General features: G+C 39.6%; 1 protein-coding gene across 1 annotated transcript in view; it reads left to right on the top strand.

The window, feature by feature from the left end:
• The first annotated feature begins 3,852 nt into the window (after positions 1 to 3,852).
• Positions 3,853 to 19,812, top strand: part of ATP11B (ATPase phospholipid transporting 11B (putative)) — a 126,080-nt gene continuing 110,120 nt past the window's right edge. Inside the window, exon 1 of the mRNA XM_055409805.2 lies at positions 3,853 to 4,030. Within this exon, the coding sequence (XP_055265780.2) occupies positions 4,004 to 4,030 (27 nt within the window). The 5' untranslated portion in view covers positions 3,853 to 4,003. The remainder of the gene's footprint in view (positions 4,031 to 19,812) is intronic.

Below are 19,812 nucleotides of genomic sequence, written 5' to 3'. Positions count from 1 at the left end.
GGAAAAAGTTTCCCTGAAGTCTGGTCTGGAAATTCTAGAATGATAGTTAACCAGAAGGAAACTGCTTTTTAAGCATAATAATTTATAATATACTAGATTTATAATTTTGAGAAAATAGAAAGCTGTCCTTTTAAAAATGAGAGCAGATTTTAGAGCCCAACTGATGGTTTCATCTCTGGAAAAATAATTAAAGCAACAGATTGTCAAGGCTCACTTTCCTCCAATCAGACTGAACCTTGAAGGGTTCTGAGAGGTACACAACAGAGTGCCCTGAGTCTAAAGGATGGTAACCGGTACTCTTACTGGATATACTGAAATCATTCAGTATACTTTACTTTCTTTCACTTTGATATTTTGGAACCAGATGTTTTCTTCCCTAACTACTCAGTTATTGGTATTAATTAATTTGACAAACACCTATTGAGTACCTCTTACATACTATGCGTTCCAAAACGAATGAGCCAGGAATTATGACCTTAACAAGCTCACAGTCTGTGCTTCCTACTGATGGTCCAAGATGTTCTGATCAAGAAAAACATCCCTCTTTGTCCTTATTATACCTAAGAAATTCTATTACAGAAAACCAGGAGATTTTTTTACTCCCTGGGAATAAACGCATCTCACAGGTATATTTGATGCAGAATTATACAAACAGGTTTACTCCAAAAAAGGAACCATGCTTACCATTAATTCACTGACTGTTGTGTGATGCTATTATTCCCTTGAAAGGCCTGTCACCTCACTTGCAATGGCTTAAGTTCAAGTTTCTTTGTCTGACACCAGAGCACAACTTCCTATAATATGACTCTCTGCCAGTCCAGCATTTGTGAACTTGATGCTTCATTCTAGCAATAATTTCCTGATGTTTTTTTCTCTCTTCATCCTATCACATATAATGTCTATGCACATAACTCTCTGATTTCATTCTGTTATTTCATTGTTCAGAAAACCCCAGTGATTGCCCAATTTCTGGTAAACTGTGACTAGCCAGAAACTCTCCTGAGATCATGCCTTCCCTACTTATTCAACCCCACCTCTTACTACTCCACAGTAGTTGTACCTCAAATATCTTTAGTTTTCCGTGATTCTTGCTGCTGGGAAGCCTTTCTCTCCCACCTTCATCCTCCCATTTCAAGTTCAGTTCAAATTCATCTCTGTTCTTATGAACTCTCTTCAATTGATATTGCCCACATCAATTTTCTGAAATTAGTGACTATTATTGGTATAGTTCTTTAGAACGTAATCTCATACTGCCTTGGACTGTTATTTAACTGATTCTTCTCTGCAACTTCTCTTTCCAAGGGGATTGTAAACTGTTTCCCAGAGAGAAAGGGCTCGTCTTAAAAGTTGTATGCACTTGTGTCTCCTCCTAATATTAGGCAATTGTTATGCATACATTTGGTGTCCAATACATTGAGGAAATAGCTATGGAATGAATGAATTACCACTGACTGCAAATACATCTTTTTTTCTTTCCTTTGCAGCTGGTGCTTGCTTTAAGTCCTATGTATTCCAATCTCAATGTTTTCAAAACTTTCCAACCACAACCAATAGGAAGACATTCTTTTATAATGTGATCTGGTGTGTATGTACATACACATACACACCTGAAACAAAATTTCACAAAACAATACATGTTATCTACACTAAGCAATATATTCCAATGTTTTATATTCTATTTTTTAAAGATACTAATCATGACACATTGATTTCATTGAGTTATAATCTACAGTATAAAAACTTAATACTTTTTGGATCAATATGAGGTGTATAATATTGCTCTTGAAAAATCCTTAGACCAAAACACTGCCATGAGTACTCATTGTTACTGACAGTTTGAGCTACAATTATTATGTTTACACAGTTATCTTGAAATAACATCTTACCATATTCCACCACAGAATTTAGAATCAGCTTCAACTCCTCCCACTCGGCCTTTTGAAAATTGGGACACCGTTAATTAATAACACACAAAATGTCCTTTAGCTTTCTATTTCTTGTCTTGACAAACTTCAGTGGCATATAAATAAAAATTTCCAGGCCTAATTTTAATCAGACCACTTGCAGATGATAAAAGTAGATACACTCATATTTTTGTTTCTTTACAATATCATAACAGCATGAGTTTTTGTTGCCTCGGGGAATTTGAATCCCAGTTCTGCTGACTTAACCTGAGCAAGTTACTTAAGCTGAACCTCCATTTCTGCATCCACACAATGGAAATAATAGTATCAACTTCAAAGGATAGATGAGGGTTAAAACAGACCATGCAAGTAAAGAGGTTATTACAGGGCTTGGGACACACAAGTGTTCCATGAATGGTAGTAATGTTTGATCACTGTAACAAACAAGTAAACGTATTGCAAACTTCCTTTTAGGGTCACAAAGAAAGATTTAGTCATAAGAACATAAGTGAGATTACGTTTTCTCTTTGTAGTCAGACTATACATATAATGTAAAATTGCACTTCTGGTTTTACAGATCATTAATAACCCTAAGAAAAGGCTCTATTTGTGGTGCTGGATAATCATATAATAAGGAATGTCTACTGAAATTGAGGCTTCCCGGGTTGCTCAGGGGTAAAGGACCCGCCTGCAATTCAGGAGACAAGGCCTGAGCTGCGGGTTGGATTCCTGGACTGGGAAGATCCCCTGCAGAAGGAAATGGCAACCCACTCCAGTAATCTTGCCTAGTAAATCCCATGGAGACAGCCGATGGGATCGCAAAACGGTCGGATACAACTTAGAGGATAAACAACAACTGAAACTAAAAAACTTTGTATATATACGAAATAACTGCCCAGCTTTGCTAATTTCATTTAAATTTGTTTTTGCTTAATGAAAAAAAAATTCTTTTTAACTCTTGTGTGTTTAAGTGTGCTCTAATTCAGCAAAATACTGCACACGATACACATACATAACACTCAAGATGTATAGGAGCTTGCTTTGAATAAAGCGAGACCCGGCGCTTCATCTCAGCCTTCCAAGTCAAATTTTTATTCCAGTTGTCTTTACAATATATTCCTTCTTACTTCTATTCTTCCATACCCTCATCTTACTTAGGTCTTGCCCACTTACGCGGTATTCTTAACCGCAGTTCGGCAGTTAACAGTAAACAACTACGTTCCCACAGAAAGTGTTTTCCCCCAACCTGTTCAATTTAGCACTGCAAACAGCGTATCTTGTCTATTCCTCCGGAAACACTGGTCTACACCCGACCAGGCACAGGGGAGTTGCATCCCCTTTCAACATTACTTAAGTGATCAAGATTCCCCTAGCCCCAGCTCGCTCGTTTGCTAACGAGAGCTGCGATGTGTTGAGACAAACACTTTGGACAATTTAATTGAACCGAAACTGCAGACCTCTGGGGATGAACTTTCAGTCACTACACTCCTGATGTGTGCGTGTTGGGCGGCTGAAGGAACCAAAGAAAGTACAGAGCCAGAAGCAGACCTGCAACAGGAGGTAGAAACAGAGGAGTCTGCCAAAAGCTGCGGCCTCCGTGTGCAAGACACAGCCGTTTAACTTAATCCAACCCGCTAATTGAAGGGAGGGGGGGCGCAGACGCGGCGACCGAGAGCCCGCCCCGCTCCACGCGCGCCGCCTCCCCTCCCACACTGCTGAGCCCCGGCCCTGGGTCCGCGCAGCCTCTGTCGTCACGTCCGGGGGCGGGCCGTGGCGCCGCGGCCGGCCCAGGTGGGGCCGGGAGCCGGGGGCCGGGGGCGGAGTTGTGGCGGTATTGCGGGTGACCACGGTCAATAATGAAGGTGGCTGCGGCGCGGCAGCAGACTCAGCTGCGCCGGGTGGGGGCGGCGCCGGGACCGCGCCAGTAGGACCTCGGAGCCGGCGCGGGCGATGGGGCCCCAGCGCGGGGAGTGAGGCGTCCGCGGCGAGCGGAACTTCAGCCGGAGGGGCTCTGCCGCTTCCCCCTCTGGCTCGTCAGCCTCCACCTGGAGCCCCTCGGCCCCCGCGTCTTGCGGGACGGGAACGGCGACGGAAGGGGCATGTGGCGCTGGGTCCGGCAGCAGCTGGTAGGTGCCTCCGCCTCTCACCTCTCGGACCCTCGCTCTCGCGCGGCTTCTCGGGCCCGGGTGGCGGGGCAGGGCCGGCGGCGCGGAGCCGCGAGGCCGGAGCGCGAGCTCCGGGCTAGGCCGCATTGGAGGCGGGTCCCGGAGCCGGCAGTGCCCCGCGCAGACCGGCACACGTCTCACCGCCGAGCCCGGGCCCCCGAGGTCGGCGGCGGGAGGCTGCCGCTTCCTGGTCGCGCTTCTCGGGTACTCCCTCCTCCTCGCCGCTGCGAGACCAAAAGTGGGTGCGGAGCGGGGTGGGCGTCTCGTCTGAGGAACTCGGGCGGGGGGACGGACAGAGAGTAGGTGTTGGGGAGAGAAAAGAGGCTCGTATTTCCTGCCTTTAACAGTTTGGGACTGGTTTGAGTGAAGGGGACCGAGGATCTGTCTCCAGCCCCCTCTCCTCGCTGTTTTCACGGTTGCGTGGATTATCAAGGAGAAGGGTAACTTGTCTAGTCTAACTCCTCTCAGAGAAATTTTACCCGAGGCCTGGGTGAGAAAGAATATTCTAACACCCCGCCTAGTTGCGAAGCTCAGTGAGATAGTTATGAAGGACGGTTTTCTTCCTGCCTTCCTCACCCGACCCCAGGTGAAACTTTTGGAATGGGAACCTTACCTTTTTTTCCGTTCTTGAGGCACTGTGAACGAGACCGATTTGGAACCAATGGTTAACTTTTCAGTTTTACTGGAACATCTGGAGAAAAAAAGAATTTTTAGAAAAGTGTGATTTAAGGCATATAAAAAGCGCCACCTTTCTCCGAATTAATTCACAGAGAAAACTTTCTTGCTTGCTGGTAACTACAGCCCCCAGAATACAACGCTGAGGCAACGTTGACAATTAGGAGTGAAATTGCTCCAGGCTGAAGAAGTCTACCCTTACCTCCATGATGTCTGTTCCTGGTTGCTGATTAATTTCTAAGTCGCATTCGTAATTAAATGCTGCTACAATTCGGTGTTTTCATTTACTAATTTAAAAGACAGTGAAGCCAAAACGGTTTTTGTGGGACTGTGAAGATTTTTGGGGGCTAGAAACATTGCTACCTTTTCCCTACTCTAGAAGAGCATTTTTATGTTTAAGAAGTATGCTGTTTCAGAGCCAGCCTTCTGTTAATTCATTTGGCAGTGGGCATCAGTCTCAAAAAAATACCTTATAAAAATAAAACTAGAACTGCCTGCCACTCCCTCAAGCACATGTTAGCTCTCTATTTTTAGGTAATTGTGAATTCAGATATCCCAGATATACTCCTTATTAGACAACCAAGCTAATGATGTCATTATAATACCAAATTGTTATAATAGTTTGGCTTTGTTGCAGTCAGCCTCAGCTGGGTAACTTGACTCTGGCTGGCTGGCTAAGTCACTTCAGTCGCGTCTGACTCTGTGTGACCCCATAGACAGAAGCCCACCAGGCTCCCCCGTCCCTGGGATTCTCCAGAAGCTAATTATTTCCGGTCTGACTTCATGCTTTTGATTTGCCCATGTTCATGTATAGAAATTTTGTTTACCTGATGGTGTTTTTGTGTGCTAGTGGTTTTTTTCTAGATTTTCCTAGTAGATTAAGACACCACTTCTCAGTGTTAGGCATTTTTTGTTAACCTGTATAAAATCCTGATTGTATTCTCATATTCAGAATAGGCAATCTGTTACAATTTTTTTTTTTAAATGGCTTCAGCCAAACACAGCTAACAGGAGGGGCAAAAAGTCTTGTGTGGTTAATTTACAAGAAATGCCTTATGGGGTGATTAACAAGTTGAACAAGTTGCTGTGCATAAAAAATGCTATCTCTGACATTAGTCACTCACTTCACTGGTTTTACTTTTGAGTTATCAGATCTTCCAAGTATGTAATCAGACCTGTGCCTATGTAGGACTTTGTCTCTTTGATTAAGTTTGTACAGTCACTTAAATTGCATGTAAAGGATAGTGAATACACAGAGTAATAAGTATATTTTACTATCCCAGTCATAAACTGCCTTTCTAGTTACTGCCCCAGAAATTGTTCAGTTCATAGGCTAGTTTAAAGTATACTTCGATTTGCTCAATGGGTTTAGTCTTTCAGCAATAGAGTCACTAGAAGGGCACAGCAACCTGCTCCAGTACTCTTGCCTGGATAATCCAATGTTCAGAGGAACCTGTCCGGCTGCAGTTCATAGGGTCGCAAGAGTAGGACATACACACAAAGAAAATTCAGATAAATAGGACAGATTTGGAGAGGTTAATAAGCAGATCACAAAGACAGGATTTTTAAAATAATAAACACTTTATTTATTGTATGAATCCTGATTTCCAACCTCCTAAAAAGTTTATTGTCATTTTGTTACAGAAACAACTTGTATGTTCTATTAATTCCTTGTTAAATTAAACACAACTTGACTGCTTATCTCCACAAACTATTTTCACTTCTTGACACAATGAGAAAAATAGAGGAGGTTGTCAGAAAGTTGATGTTTTTCTTTGGGAAAGTAGACTGAAAAGATTGAACTATCCTTTCCTTTTTCATTCTTCGTTTTTGAGTTCACAGTCCTAGTTATTTTACACTAAGAAAATTTTCTCATGATGTCTTTCTGGTACATGGATATTATTCTAGCATCACATGTGTTAAAAGATGGCAGCACCTCAATTATGATAACAAATACCATTAACTCGTTGTAGTCTCATATTTAGATTTTTGGTAGCCATTAACCACATTGGCTATTAAAATTTTAATTAAAATTCCACGTGGCTATTAGCTACTATATTGGACAGTTCAGAGTAGAACATATTCATTATCACAGAAAATTCTATTGTACAGCCCTACGTTAGATTTAAATGAAAGTCTTTGTCAATTCATATTTTAATTGACATGTAATATTTCTTTACAGTACAATGTAATGCTACATTTTTAAAGCACTTACTGTGTGCATACATAATCTAAATACTGGGGACACAGATGTCAGTCAGTGAGGGCCTTATTTATCTCTATTTCATGTCTCACACAGGACTTGATATAAGAATAGACACTGGGTACATGTTTTTTGAATAAATGAATAGGTGAGAAGATAAAGAATCCATATTATTGCTTCTGTGTTTTGAGATAAAGTGACGAAATTCAAGATTGACCAGTCCAAAGGAAAGCTGGAAAATCACTGTAATTTTAAAAAATACGACTTAATGTTGTCGTACAAGGATACAGTTTCTTAAATTGTTCTATCAATGTAGTCCCTTCAGGTTTATATCTACAGTGGCAGAAGGAGGCTAGTAAGATTGTCTTCTGATTCACTGAGAAAAATGGTAAGCTCTTAGCCTAAACTCAGCCTATTCACATTCGCCAAACTTGTTTATTCCTCTGTTCTTCTCTTTACACTTGTCACAGAGAAAGGTATGACTGTCCTCTTTTCCAGACTAACCAGTCCATTTGTGTTCTTTTATCCTGCTCTCCGCATCAATTATCTGTAGTCTGTTTACTCTTACTTTTTGTTTAAGCTGTGAACACATTCATGCCTCCCTCTACTAATTTACTTTGCCCTGTACTTGTGTCAAAATGTTTTCAGTTTTCTAAAAAATAGGTCTTTCCTATATAACTATGCTGTCCAGTACTCTTTGAATTGTGGCTAGTTCAGACTGAAATATGCTTAAGTATAAAATACACATAGGATTTTAAAAACAGTGTTAAAAAAAGCATGTAAAACATCTCAACTTTTTATAGTGGTTACATGTTGAATAATATATTTGGGTTTATTTGGTAAAGTAAAATGCCGCAGTTCATTTTGCATGTTCCTTTTTACGTTTTAAAAAATGGTTACTGGAAATTTAAAAACTACGTAAATGTAATGCCATATAACATTAAAAGTGAGCTCATTTTTCCTTATAGCACATTATGTAAGTCTAGATATCTTATGCAGTAGACTAGGCTGTAAATATCTTGGGATGGGCTATATTTTATCTTTAGAGCCCTTGCACTCAAGACAGCAGCTGGCCCATTGGAGGTACCCACCCACCAAATGTTAGTTGACTGAATATCAGGTTTCTTTCCACTTCAGTTTGGAAGTACCTGTGTTCTTTGCCTTTCTCTCGAGGAATGAATGAGGAGTAGGCCAAGGAAGCAAGGCCTATGGTGGTATTATTTTGGTGTGGCTAAGTAAATTTTAACCTCAAAAGTTAATGTTTTGGGGCTTCCCTGGTGGTCCAGTGGTTAAGACTGCATCCTTCCACTGCAGGGACTGCAGTTCAATCTCTGGGAAGTTCTGCATGCTGCAAAGTGCAGCCAAAAAAATATTAATGTTTAAGATCCTAAATCTTAGAATATTTGCTTATTTTATCTCTGTGTTCAGACATATATCCTCATATACTTAATTTTTCATTTGGTTAAAGAGGTCAAGCATTAGTAAAGTAATGTGAAAGTCGCTCAGTCATGTCTGACTCGTTGCAACCCTGTGGGTTCATGGAATATACAGTCCATGGAATTCTCCAGGCCAGAATACTGGAGTGGATAGTCTTTCCCTTCTCCAGGGTATCTTCCCAACCCAGGGATCAAACTGGGGTCTCCCACATTGCAGGCTGATTCTTTACCAGCTGAGCTAGCAGGGAAGCCTGGTCAAGCATTAGTGGAATCCCAGGTATCCTAGCTGTACTAAAGTAGGGGCCTTGCCCAAATGCTCCAAAGAACCTTGTGATTGCCACTATCATCATTAACTATCCCCTTTATCCCTACAGTCTGTTTTCAACATAGCAGCCAGAGTGATCTTATTAAGACACAGCTAACCTGTCATGTAATTCCTGTGTTTAAAACCTTCTAAGAACTTGCCTTCTTGCTCAAAGTAACAGCCAAAGTTTCTGCTAGATCTGTATCCAAGTCCCTGCCCAGACCACTTCTCATCTCCCATCATTCTTCACCCACTTTGCTTTATCCACATACACCTTGCTGTTCATCAGAAGTGCAGGATGGATTTCATTCAGTCTTAAGATTGTTGCCCTGGCTGTCACCTCTGGCTCGAATGTACTTCCCCCCAGTTAATTTGTTGGCACCTTCATTCCCTTCAAGTCTTTGTTTAAATGTTATCATTGAGGCCTTTTCAGTATTAAATTGTAAATCGCCACCTCCATACTTCCCTAGTCCCCTTCCCTGCCTTTTTTTGTATGTGTTTCTCTTAGCACTTATCACTATTTAACTTATTCTGGAGAAGGGGACAAAGGAGAATGAGATGGCTGGATGGCATCACCGACTCTGTGGACATGAGTTTGAGTGAACTCCGGGAGTTGGTGATGGACAGGGAGGCCTGGCGTGCTGTGATTCATGGGGTCGCGGAGAGTCGGACACGACTGAGCGACTGAACTGAACTGTACTTTACTTGTCTCATTTATATCATGAAGGGAAGGATTTTTGCCTATTTTGTTTTAGTTCTCCATGTAACAAAAACTGTTTCTCAACTCTGCATCCATACTATTTCTTTCTCATTTATTCATTCACTCAAACATTTTCTGAACATGTACTCTGTGATCTCTGGAACTACCAAAATGAAGCAGCCCCTGCCCTATCCATTCTTCAAGGACTAATGGATATTTGAATTTCTGTCAGTTTTTTCCTGTTTAAAAAAAAATGTTGCAATGGCCATTCTTGCTTGTCTGTTTTTTTTTAAATTGGCATACCTAGAAGTGGAATTGCTGGGACATGGGGTGTGCACTTTATGACTGTTACTAAATATTGCTAAATTATTTTCCAAAACCATGTTCCCCTTTCCCTACATCTTGGTCAATACTTTGTACTGTCAGACTTGAAAAAAACTTACCAATCTGGTGAGTGTGAAAAGTATCTCATTTTGCTTAATTTGTATTTTTCTGATTGCTAGTGAGATTAAGATGTCCTGTATTTCTTTTCTTTTTTAAAAAATTTATTTACTTTTGGCTGTTCTGGGTCTTTGTTGCTGTGTGGGCTTTTTCTCTAGTTGAGCCAAGCTGGGGGGCTACTGTTCGTTGTAATGTTCAGGCATCTCATTGCAGTGGCTTCTCTTGTGGGGCATAGGCTCTGGGGTGCAGGTTTCAGAGGCTGCAGCATGTGGGCTCAGTAATTTCAGCTCCTGGGCTCTAGAACGCAGGCTTAATAGTTATGACACACCGGCTTAGTTGCTCCGCTCCATGTCGGATCTTCCCAGATCAGGGATTGAACCGTGTCTCCTGCACTGGCAGGCAGAGTCTTGAACACTGAACCACCAAGGAAGCCCCCTTTATTTCATTCATATGAATAGATTACCCGTTTTTCTGTTGAGTGGTTTGTTTTCTCCTTATTAGTTTCCTTTGTAGTCTGGATGCCAATTCTTTGTTGTGTATGTTGTGAGTATCTTCTAGCCTGCACTTTGTATTTAACTTAATGATGTCTTTTTTGATATTTTAAATTTATTTGTAGGTAAACTTAGGTGAATGATTTCTACTTATTAATTGTTTAGGAATTTCTTCCTAGGGTCATAAAGCTGTCTTTCTGTCATTTTCTTAGAGGTGTCTAAAAATCTAGTTTTACAACGTTTAGGTCTTGAATATGCCTGGGCTTTATTTTTGTATATGGAATAAAGTAGAGAATTTATTTTCTCCCATATAGAAAGTTATTTGTCCCAATTGTGTTTACTGAATGGGCCATCTTTTCCCCACTAATCTTTGTTGTTTGCCTTCTCTGTCATATACCAGTATTCTCTTTGTATTGTGTTCTCTTTTTAGGTTCTCTATTTTGTTTCATTCATCTGTTGATCTGGTGGTGCATGAATAATATAATACATTGTCTTAACGTAGTGTTTTATGATATCTGACCAGGCAAAACCCCCAATCCTTTTTTCGCCCCTAGAATTGTTTTGGTTCTGTACTCTTCCATATGCTATTTTTCATTTGTGTCATCAGTTTGTCTAATTCTATGGAAAATCTTTCTAGGATTTTGATTGGCTTTGCATTGAATTCGTTAAGTTCTATTAATTTTTTTTTCCATTTGATCCTTTTATCTCTGCCTACAAATAATATAGGGATATACAAGATTTTGACTTGTGTTCCCTCTTACCTTCCACATTACTATTACTTAATAGTTTGACTGTTTTTTTCCTTTTACCAGCTTTATTGAGAGATAACCGCATATAATTTTCTCATTAAAGTGCACAGTTCAGTTTTTCAGTATGTGCATAGAGTTGTGCAGCCCCACCACACTCTGATTTTAGAACATTTTTATACTCCCTAAAAGGAATTCCCTATCCACTCTCTTTCTCCATTGCCCCCGCAAGCCACTAGCTCCACTAGCCCCCAGCTGTGATCAGTCACAATCTGCTTTCTGCCTCTGTAGATTTGCCACCTCTAGACATTTTGTGTAAATGGCATCATACAGCATGTGGTATTTTGTGATGGTCTTTTCACCTAGCATAATGTGTTCAAGGTTCATCTGTGTTGCAGCATGTATTCATACTTCATTTCTTTTTATTGCTAAAATTCCATTGTATAGATATACCAGAGATTGTATTCATTCATCAATTAATGGACATTTAGTTTGTTTCTGCCTTTTGGCTGTTAGAAGTAATGCTTCCTTTTCCATTCATGTGCAAGTTTTTTGTGGATGTATATTTTCATTTCTCTTGGGTAAATATGTAAAGAGTGGAATTACTGGGTCATGTGGTAACTCTGTTTTTAACTTTGTGAGGAATTGCCAAACTTTTCCAAAGTGATTGCACTGTTTTACATTCCTACCAGGCATGTATAATATACGAGTTCCAATGTCTTTATATCATTACCAATACTTGTATTTGTCTTTGATTCTAGCTGTGGTCATGAATGTAAGTTTAACTCATGGTTTTGATTTATATTTGCCTAATGACTGATGATTTCAAACATATTTTCATGTCTCTGTTAACTGATTTGTTTGTATTTTGTGAGGCTTTTCTTGATGAAATGCTTATTCAGATCTTTTAACACATTTTTAAGTTTTTCTTTTAGTTATAAGAGTTATATACATATGTTTTGGATATAAGACCCTTACCAGATACGTGATTCACAAATACTTTTCTCCATAAAGTTTGTGGAAACTCAAAACATTCTCTAGCTTTTTACCTGTTACTCATTTTGATTTACTACAGTGATTTTTTATTCACCATTATTTCTTTTAATTTAAATTTTATTTACTTACGTATTGTCTGTGCTGGGTCTTCTAGTTGTGGCGAGCAGGGGCCGCTGTCTAGTTGCAGTGCACAGGCTTCTCATTGTGGTGGCTGCTCTTGTTGTGGAGTGCAGGCTTCAGTAGCTGTGGCTCCCCGGCTCTGGAGCACAGGCTCATTAGTTGTGGCACTCTGGCTTGCTTAGTTGCTTCGTGGCATGTGGTGGGATCATCACAGACCAGGGATCCCACCCAAGTCTCCTGCCTTGGCAGGTGGATTCTTTACCACTGAACCACCAGGGAAACCCACCGTTATTTCTTGAATACCACCTCTTCCCTATGTATTTACTTTTATTCTTGCTGACATACATTCTTTAGTTATTTTTAAGCAATGCTTCATGTGTGGTAAACATCCTTAGTTTTTATGGCTTAAAATGTCTTTATTCCTAATTATTATTGAATACTAATTTAGGTAGATTCAGAATTCTAGATTAACAGTTACTTTCACACAACATATAGTTGTTATTGTTATTTTTGGCCACACTGTGCAGCATGCAGAACTTCCTCAACCAGGGATCTAACCCACCACTCAGCATATTGAAGATACTACTTATTCCTTTGCTTTCAGACATTTATTGGTGGTGTAAAAGATGCTTTTACTGTAATAGTCACTACTTTGCTGATAGTCTCTGTAACATTGTTTTTAAGGTTGTCTCGTTGTCCTCTATTTTGCAGTTTTACTATGCTGTACTCACATTGTTTCATAGGATTTTTGTTTCTCCTGCTCTTCTCTCTTGTGTGCTTTCAATTTGAAACTGTCGTTTCTACAGAAAATTTTACAGCTTTTTTTCCCCTTTAAATGTTGCTTCTCCGACTTCAGTTTTCTCATTCTCAGACTCTTGCTTGATCTTCATCTCTACTCTGTGGCTCTTACTTCTTGTTCATATTTCTCATATGTTTTCTCTCTGTGCTGCTTTCAGTGTGAATTCTCAGTTCTAGTTTGTAGTCACCAATTTTCTCCCGTGTCCGTGGGCTAGGCCTCTGACCTCCTGCCTGGCCTGCCTCACTTCTCTCCTGTCACCTCCCCCTTCCCCTCACCTGCCTTCCCACCCCAGGCCTCAGCAGCATCTCCTAGCAGGAAGGAAGGATCCAGAGCCAGGAAGGAAAGGCCATGGGCTGCACTCCAGTCTAGAGTTCATCCTTGTCTTCTGAATTTTTTAATTTAAATGACTACCCCCCCCCCGCCCCAAATTTATTATTGGACCTCTTTCATTTCCATTTGTTCTTGATGCATATTTGTCTGATTTGTCTTGTAATGTTTTGTTCTTAAAAAAAAGTATTATTCTGTTACCTCTTTGGAGATTTTACACGTATTTAAAAGTACACAGCTGTTTTTAGCCTCCTTTCAGTTGAACCTGACTCTTGGACCCTGGTACAAAAGGGGATTGAACTTCAGACTGCCTGTTTCCAGAGCCAGAGTACCAAAGGCTCAGCCCCTGATTACAGAAAAGATTACCTTATTTTAAGCCTAGCTAAGTCGTCTTAAAGGAAGAAAAAAAAAATTTTTTTAATCTATCTTGTGAAATAGAAGGAAGAGTTCAAAGTATGTACTTTTCCAAGGTTACTAACTACTTAGTGCTAGAGGCAGGACGTAACCCAGACTTTTTGCCGAGCATATACGAATGTGGAAGAGAATTAGCTGGAGCAGCAGTTTTCCCTGTATATCTCCTTCCCATTCCTGCTGTTTTAAAATCTAACCAAGAGTGAGGCAAGAAGAGAGAATGAGTTGAGGAAAAAAATTTGTAGGTAGCAGTGGCACTCTGGAGATGGAGGTGACAGATCTGAGAGGAAAAGGAGAGAAGTGATCAAGAGTTCCTGTAGTTAGCCAGTGTGGCCATTTTCAAATTGACATAATATTCTAGGTACTAGAATAAGCTAGGCCTTGCTTGTACCCTACTATATATCTCCTCTTGAATATGTTATCTAATATCAAATGCAGTATATTTTAATTGATTTTGAACATTGTGGCAAATTTTTTAGAAAGGTTTTCAGTTTTAAATGTTTTTTTTCATTTTACACCTTAGGAACCACAAAATTGTTTTGATATTTGAGAACCTCATGATGTTGAAATAGAAATTGGAAATGCTGAAAAGAGATAGGATAGTTGTCCTTTTTTATTAGTAACTTTTATTACATTTGTAATGAAAATATGCCATACTTTGTTTTTATTATATTTAAAGTTGTCATTTAACTATTCAGAAGAATGTGTTTGATAATTTTCTGTAGGAAAAAAGCAAGTCATCTAGTGACTTACTGCTATTTCAGTAAAAATTTTACTCATTTTATTTGATTTTCATTTCACTTTTTGTGCTTATTAAAGGCATTTTCTTTATAATGACGTTTTATTCAGGGCAAGGGTCCCGACTTCTCATTTTGGTATTTTCACAATACCAAGCATATTACCTAGCACATAGTCGATGCTCATAGTATTTTTAATGAATTTTTAAAATTAAATTATAGGGTCACTTAACAAATGAAATACTAAGTTGCTTGATATTTTAGAATGGTCAAATCAGTCAGTCCAGTCATTCAGTTGTGTTCGACTGTTTGTGACCCCGTGGACTGCAGCACGCCAGGCCTCCCTGTCTATCACCAACTCCCAGAGTCTACTCAAACTCATGTCCATTGAGTCGGTGATGACATCACCATCTCATCCTGTCTTCCACTTCTCCTCCCGCCTTCAATCTTTCCCAGCATCAGGGTCTTTTCAAGTGAGTCAGTTCTTCGCATCAGGGGGCCAAAGGATTGGAATTTCAGCTTCAGGATCAGTCCTTCCAATGAATATTCAGGACTGATTTCCTTCAGGATGGACTGGTTGGATCTCCTTGCTGTCCAAGGGACTCTCAAGAGTCTTCTCCAGCACCACAGTTCAAAAGCATCAATTCTTTGGCGATCAGCTTTCTTCACAGTCCAACTCTCACATCCATACATGACCAGTGGAAAAACTATAGCCTTGACTGTTCTGTTCAGTCGCTCAGTCGTGTTCGACTCTTTGCGACCCCGTGGACTGTAGCCTACCAGGCTTCTCCATCCATGGGATTCTCCAGGCAAGAATACTGGAGTGGGTTACCATTTCCTTCTCCAGGGGATCTTCCCAACCCAGGGATCAAACCCGGGTCTCCCGCATTGGAGGCAGACGCGTTAACCTCTGAGCCACCAGGGACGGACCTTTGTTGGCAAAGTAATGTCTCTGCTTTTTAATATGCTGTCTAGGTTGGTCCTAACTTTTCTTCCCGGGAGCAAGCAACTTTAATTCATGGCTGCAGTCACCATCTGCAGTGATTTTGGAGCCCCAAAAAATAATCTGTCACCGTTTCACCGTTTCCCCATCTATTTGCCATGAAATGATGGGACTGGATGCTGTGATCTTAGTTTTCTAAATGATGAGCTTCAAGCCAACTTTTTCACTCTCCTCTTTCACTTTCATCAAGAGACTTTTTAGTTCTTCTTCACTTTCTGCCATAAGGGTGGTATCATCTGCATATCTGAGGTTGTTGATATTTCTCTGGGCAGTCTTGATTCCAGCTTATGCTTCCTCCAGCCCAGCGTTTCTCATGATGTTCTCTGCATATAAGTTGAATAAGCCGGGTGATAATATACAGCCTTGATGTACTTCTTTTCCTATTTGGAACCAGTCTGTTGTTCCATGTCCAGTTCTAACTGTTGCTTCTTGATCTACATACAGATTTCTGAAGAGGCAGGTCAGGTGGTCTGGTATTCCCATGTCTTTAAGAATTTTCCAGAGTTATGTTGTGATCCACACAGTCAAAGGCTTTGGCATAGTCAGTAAATCAGAAGTAGATGGTTTTCTGGAACTCTCTTGCTTTTTTGATGATCCAGCGGATGTTGGCAATTTAATATCTGGTTCCTCTGCCTTTTCTAAAACCAGCTTGTACATCTGGAAGTTCACGGTTCATGTACTATTGAAGCCTGGCTTGGAGAATTTTGAGCATCACTTTGCTAGTGTGTGAGTTGAGTGCAACTGTGCGGTAGTTTGAGCATTGTTTGGCTTTGCCTCTCTTTAGGATTAAATGAAAACTGACCTTTTCCAATCCTGTGGCCAGTGCTGAGTTTTCCAAATTTGCTGGCATATTGAGTGTAGCTCTTTCACAGCATCATCTTTTAGGATTTGGTAATAGCTCAACTGGAATTCCATCACCTCCACTAGCTTTGTTCATAGTGATGCTTCCTAAGGCCCACTTGACTTCACACTCCAGGATGTCTGTCTCTAGGTGAGTGATCCCACCATCATGATTATCTGGGTCGTGAAGATCTTTTTTGTATAGTTCTTCTGTGTATTCCTGACACCTCTTCTTAATATTTTCTGCTTCTAAAAAAAAAAATATTTTCTGCTTCTGTTAGGTCCATAGCATTTCTTTCCTTTATTGAGCCCATCTTTGCATGAAATGTTCCCTTGGTAGCTCTTATTTTCTTGAAGAGATCTCTGGTTTTCCTCTATTTCTTTGCATTGATCACTGAGGAAGGCTTTGTTATCTCTCCTTGCTGTTCTTTGGAAATGTGCATTCAAATGGGTATATCTTTCCTTTTCTCCTTTGCCTTTTGCTTCCCTTCTTTTCACAGCTATTTGTAAGGCCTCCTCATACAACCATTTTCCCTCTTTGCATTCCTTTTCTTGGGGATGGTCTTGATCACTGCCTCCTGTACAATGTCATGAACCTCTATCCATAGTTCTTCAGGCACTCTTGTCAATCAGATCTAATCCCTTGACTCTACTTGTCACTTCCACTGTAATCGTAAGGGATTTGATTTAGGTCATACCTGAATGGTCTGGTGGTTTTCCCTGCTGCTGCTGCTAAGTCGCTTCAGTTGTGTCCGACTCTGTGCGACCCCATAGATGGCAGTCCACCAGGCTCCCCCATCCCTGGGATTCTCCAGGCAAGAACACTGGAGTGGGTTGCCATTGCCTTCTCCAGTGTGTGAAAGTGAAAGTGAAGTCTCTCAGTCGTGTCCGACTCTTGGTGACCCCATGGACTGCAGCCTACCAGGCTTCTCCGGCATGGGATTTTCTAGGCAAGAGTACTGGAGTGGCTTGCCTTTGCCTTCTCTGGGTGGTTTTCCCTATTTTCTTAAATTTAAGCCTGAATTTGGCAATTTGACAACTGAGTGCAGTGCCTAGCATAATATCAAGCATTTTCCCCTCAATAGATACTTGGGTACATATTGGTCTTGTAAGATTTTTTGCAGTGAGTGCAATTGAACGTTAAAGCTTGAATTGTATACAGTCAGTTCAAGTCTTAATCACATTTTACCTAGGAAATTGTTTCTTCACTATTGCATCTCCTGAGCTACAAAGGGAATGTAGATATCCTTCCTTATCTCACTTCTCCATTATGCTCTTTATTAGTTTAGAAAACTCTAACAAAGATTGAGGGTGAATTTGATGAAAGACTGGGAAGTTGTTCTCTAATTTTGGGTTTTTCTCTTGAAATTTAAATATTGTAGAGGAACTGGCCTCTTAACTTAGATTTACAGGAGACTTTGTGGATCCAACTCTATGCAGCATTAAAGGGAGGCAGTGCTTACCTACCAGTGTTTGATCAACTATTTTTCCAGCATATATTTGCAGAATTAAAAGAAAAAACCAGCCTAGGAATTTATTATGAGACAGTGAAAGTCAAGTCTTAAATAATTAGAGATACTATTTCAGTCTTTATATAATGTCTTAGACCATTATGAGTTCCCTCATAATGTTTCCTGTAGATAAAGTTTTCAGTGATCTGTGGCAAAATGAGAAATACCAGGTCAGTGTATCATGCACATGTCTGTTTCTGCGTTTTTGCTCTAACTTATATATGTCCTTGTTTTTGAGGACTGTGCTTTTAACTTCTTAAAAAAATAGCTTTTTATTTTAAAATAGTTTTAGATTTTCAGAAAGTTTACAAAAATAATAAAGAATTCCTATACATTTTTCTCACCCAGTTTCTCTTATTGTTAACATCTTACATTACTATGCTACATTTGTTACACTAATAAACCAGTATTGATACATTGCTATTAATTAAACCCCATACTTTATTGCTAATTTTTGTACATGGTGAAATAATTACCACAGGAAGTCTAGTTAACATCCATCACCACACAAGAGTTAACAGAATTTTTCCTTATGAGAACTTTTAATATCTACACTCTTAGCAACTTTTGTGTATACAACATTATTAACTATAGTTCCATGCTGCACATTACATCCTGTAACTTATTTTATAAGTAGAAGTTTGTACCTTTTACTTCCTTCACCCATTTTACCCACTTCCCAAGCCCCACCCTGGCAACCACTCGTCTGTTTTCTGTTATTTCTATATTTATGAGCTTGGGCTTTTTTGTTTTTTGGTTTTACATTCCACATAGAAGTGAGATCATACAATATTTTGTCTTTTCTGACTGACTTTTTGCACTGAGCATAATGCTCTTAAAACCCATCTGTGGATTTAAAAAAATTTCGTTCTTTTTTGACAGATGCCGTTCTTTTTAATGTTGTTATTGTTTAGAATTTTATGGTCGTTCTTGTAGATTGGTACGTATTTTAAGATATTAAATTTTGAAGGTACTTTGTAAAGAATATGTTTTCTGCATTAAGGATTCTTGTCTGTGGCCTCAGAATTGTAAACCCACTGCTTCTGATGTACTGAGGAGGACCCAGGAGGCCGTCTTCATTGTCATTGTTGTTTATGATTGTAAGTAGAGAAAGAGGAGCCTGAAAAGTGTTTGAGAAATCTTAGTAGAAATTTGTTCATTCATCTATCTCCAATTTGGACACTACAGTTAGATTTACTAGTTTCACTTGTTATCCAGCCAGTGTTCAATTGTAGGTATAGATATAGGTAGATCAAGAAAATTAATTTAGGGTTCTTGGTTACAGAAACCTTAAATTCTCTCTTAGTGAAATCTGTAATTTTAAAATTTGATCTAAGCTAAAGCTACTTCACAGATTTATTTTTATCATAAATGTCTCTGTGATTCTATACACAGAAATCACCAGTTTAGCAAGTAAGAGACTGTAACAGTTAAATTATGGCTAAATAGGAAACTTCTAATCCAGAAAATCTATGGTAAAGTCCCAAATGGGTGAAATTGATACATTTTTTATTGTAGTAAATATACTTAACATAAAATTTGCCATTTTATCCATTTTTAAATGTACAGTTCTGTGGCATTAAGTACAGTGACATTGTTATGCAGCCATTGCCACTGTCTGTCTCCTGAACTGTTTCATCTTTGCAAACTGAAACTTTATACCCATTAAACACTAATGTCCTTTTACTCTCCCCTCCGCACCTTGAATAAATGCCTGACAAAATATGAATTTGTCAACTCTTATTCCTTATGTAAGAGAAATCATACAATTTTGTCCTTTTGTCACAGGCTTAATTTCACTTAGCATAATGTCTTCAAAGTTCTTCCATGTTATAGCATGTGTCAAAATCGCCTTCCTTTTTAAGGCTTAATAATATCCCATTGTACATACCGCATTTTGTTTATTCATTCTTGTCAATGGGCACTTGGTTGCTTCCACCTTTTAGCTATTGTGAATAATGTTGCCATGAACATGAGTTTACAAATATCTATTTGAGTTTTTA

The sequence above is a fragment of the Moschus berezovskii genome, chromosome 1 (assembly GCF_049115385.1).
Source record: "Moschus berezovskii isolate FMDL1 chromosome 1, NW_MosBer_1.0, whole genome shotgun sequence".
NCBI lineage: Eukaryota > Metazoa > Chordata > Mammalia > Artiodactyla > Moschidae > Moschus > Moschus berezovskii.
This window is presented reverse-complemented; position numbering and strand designations above follow the sequence as displayed.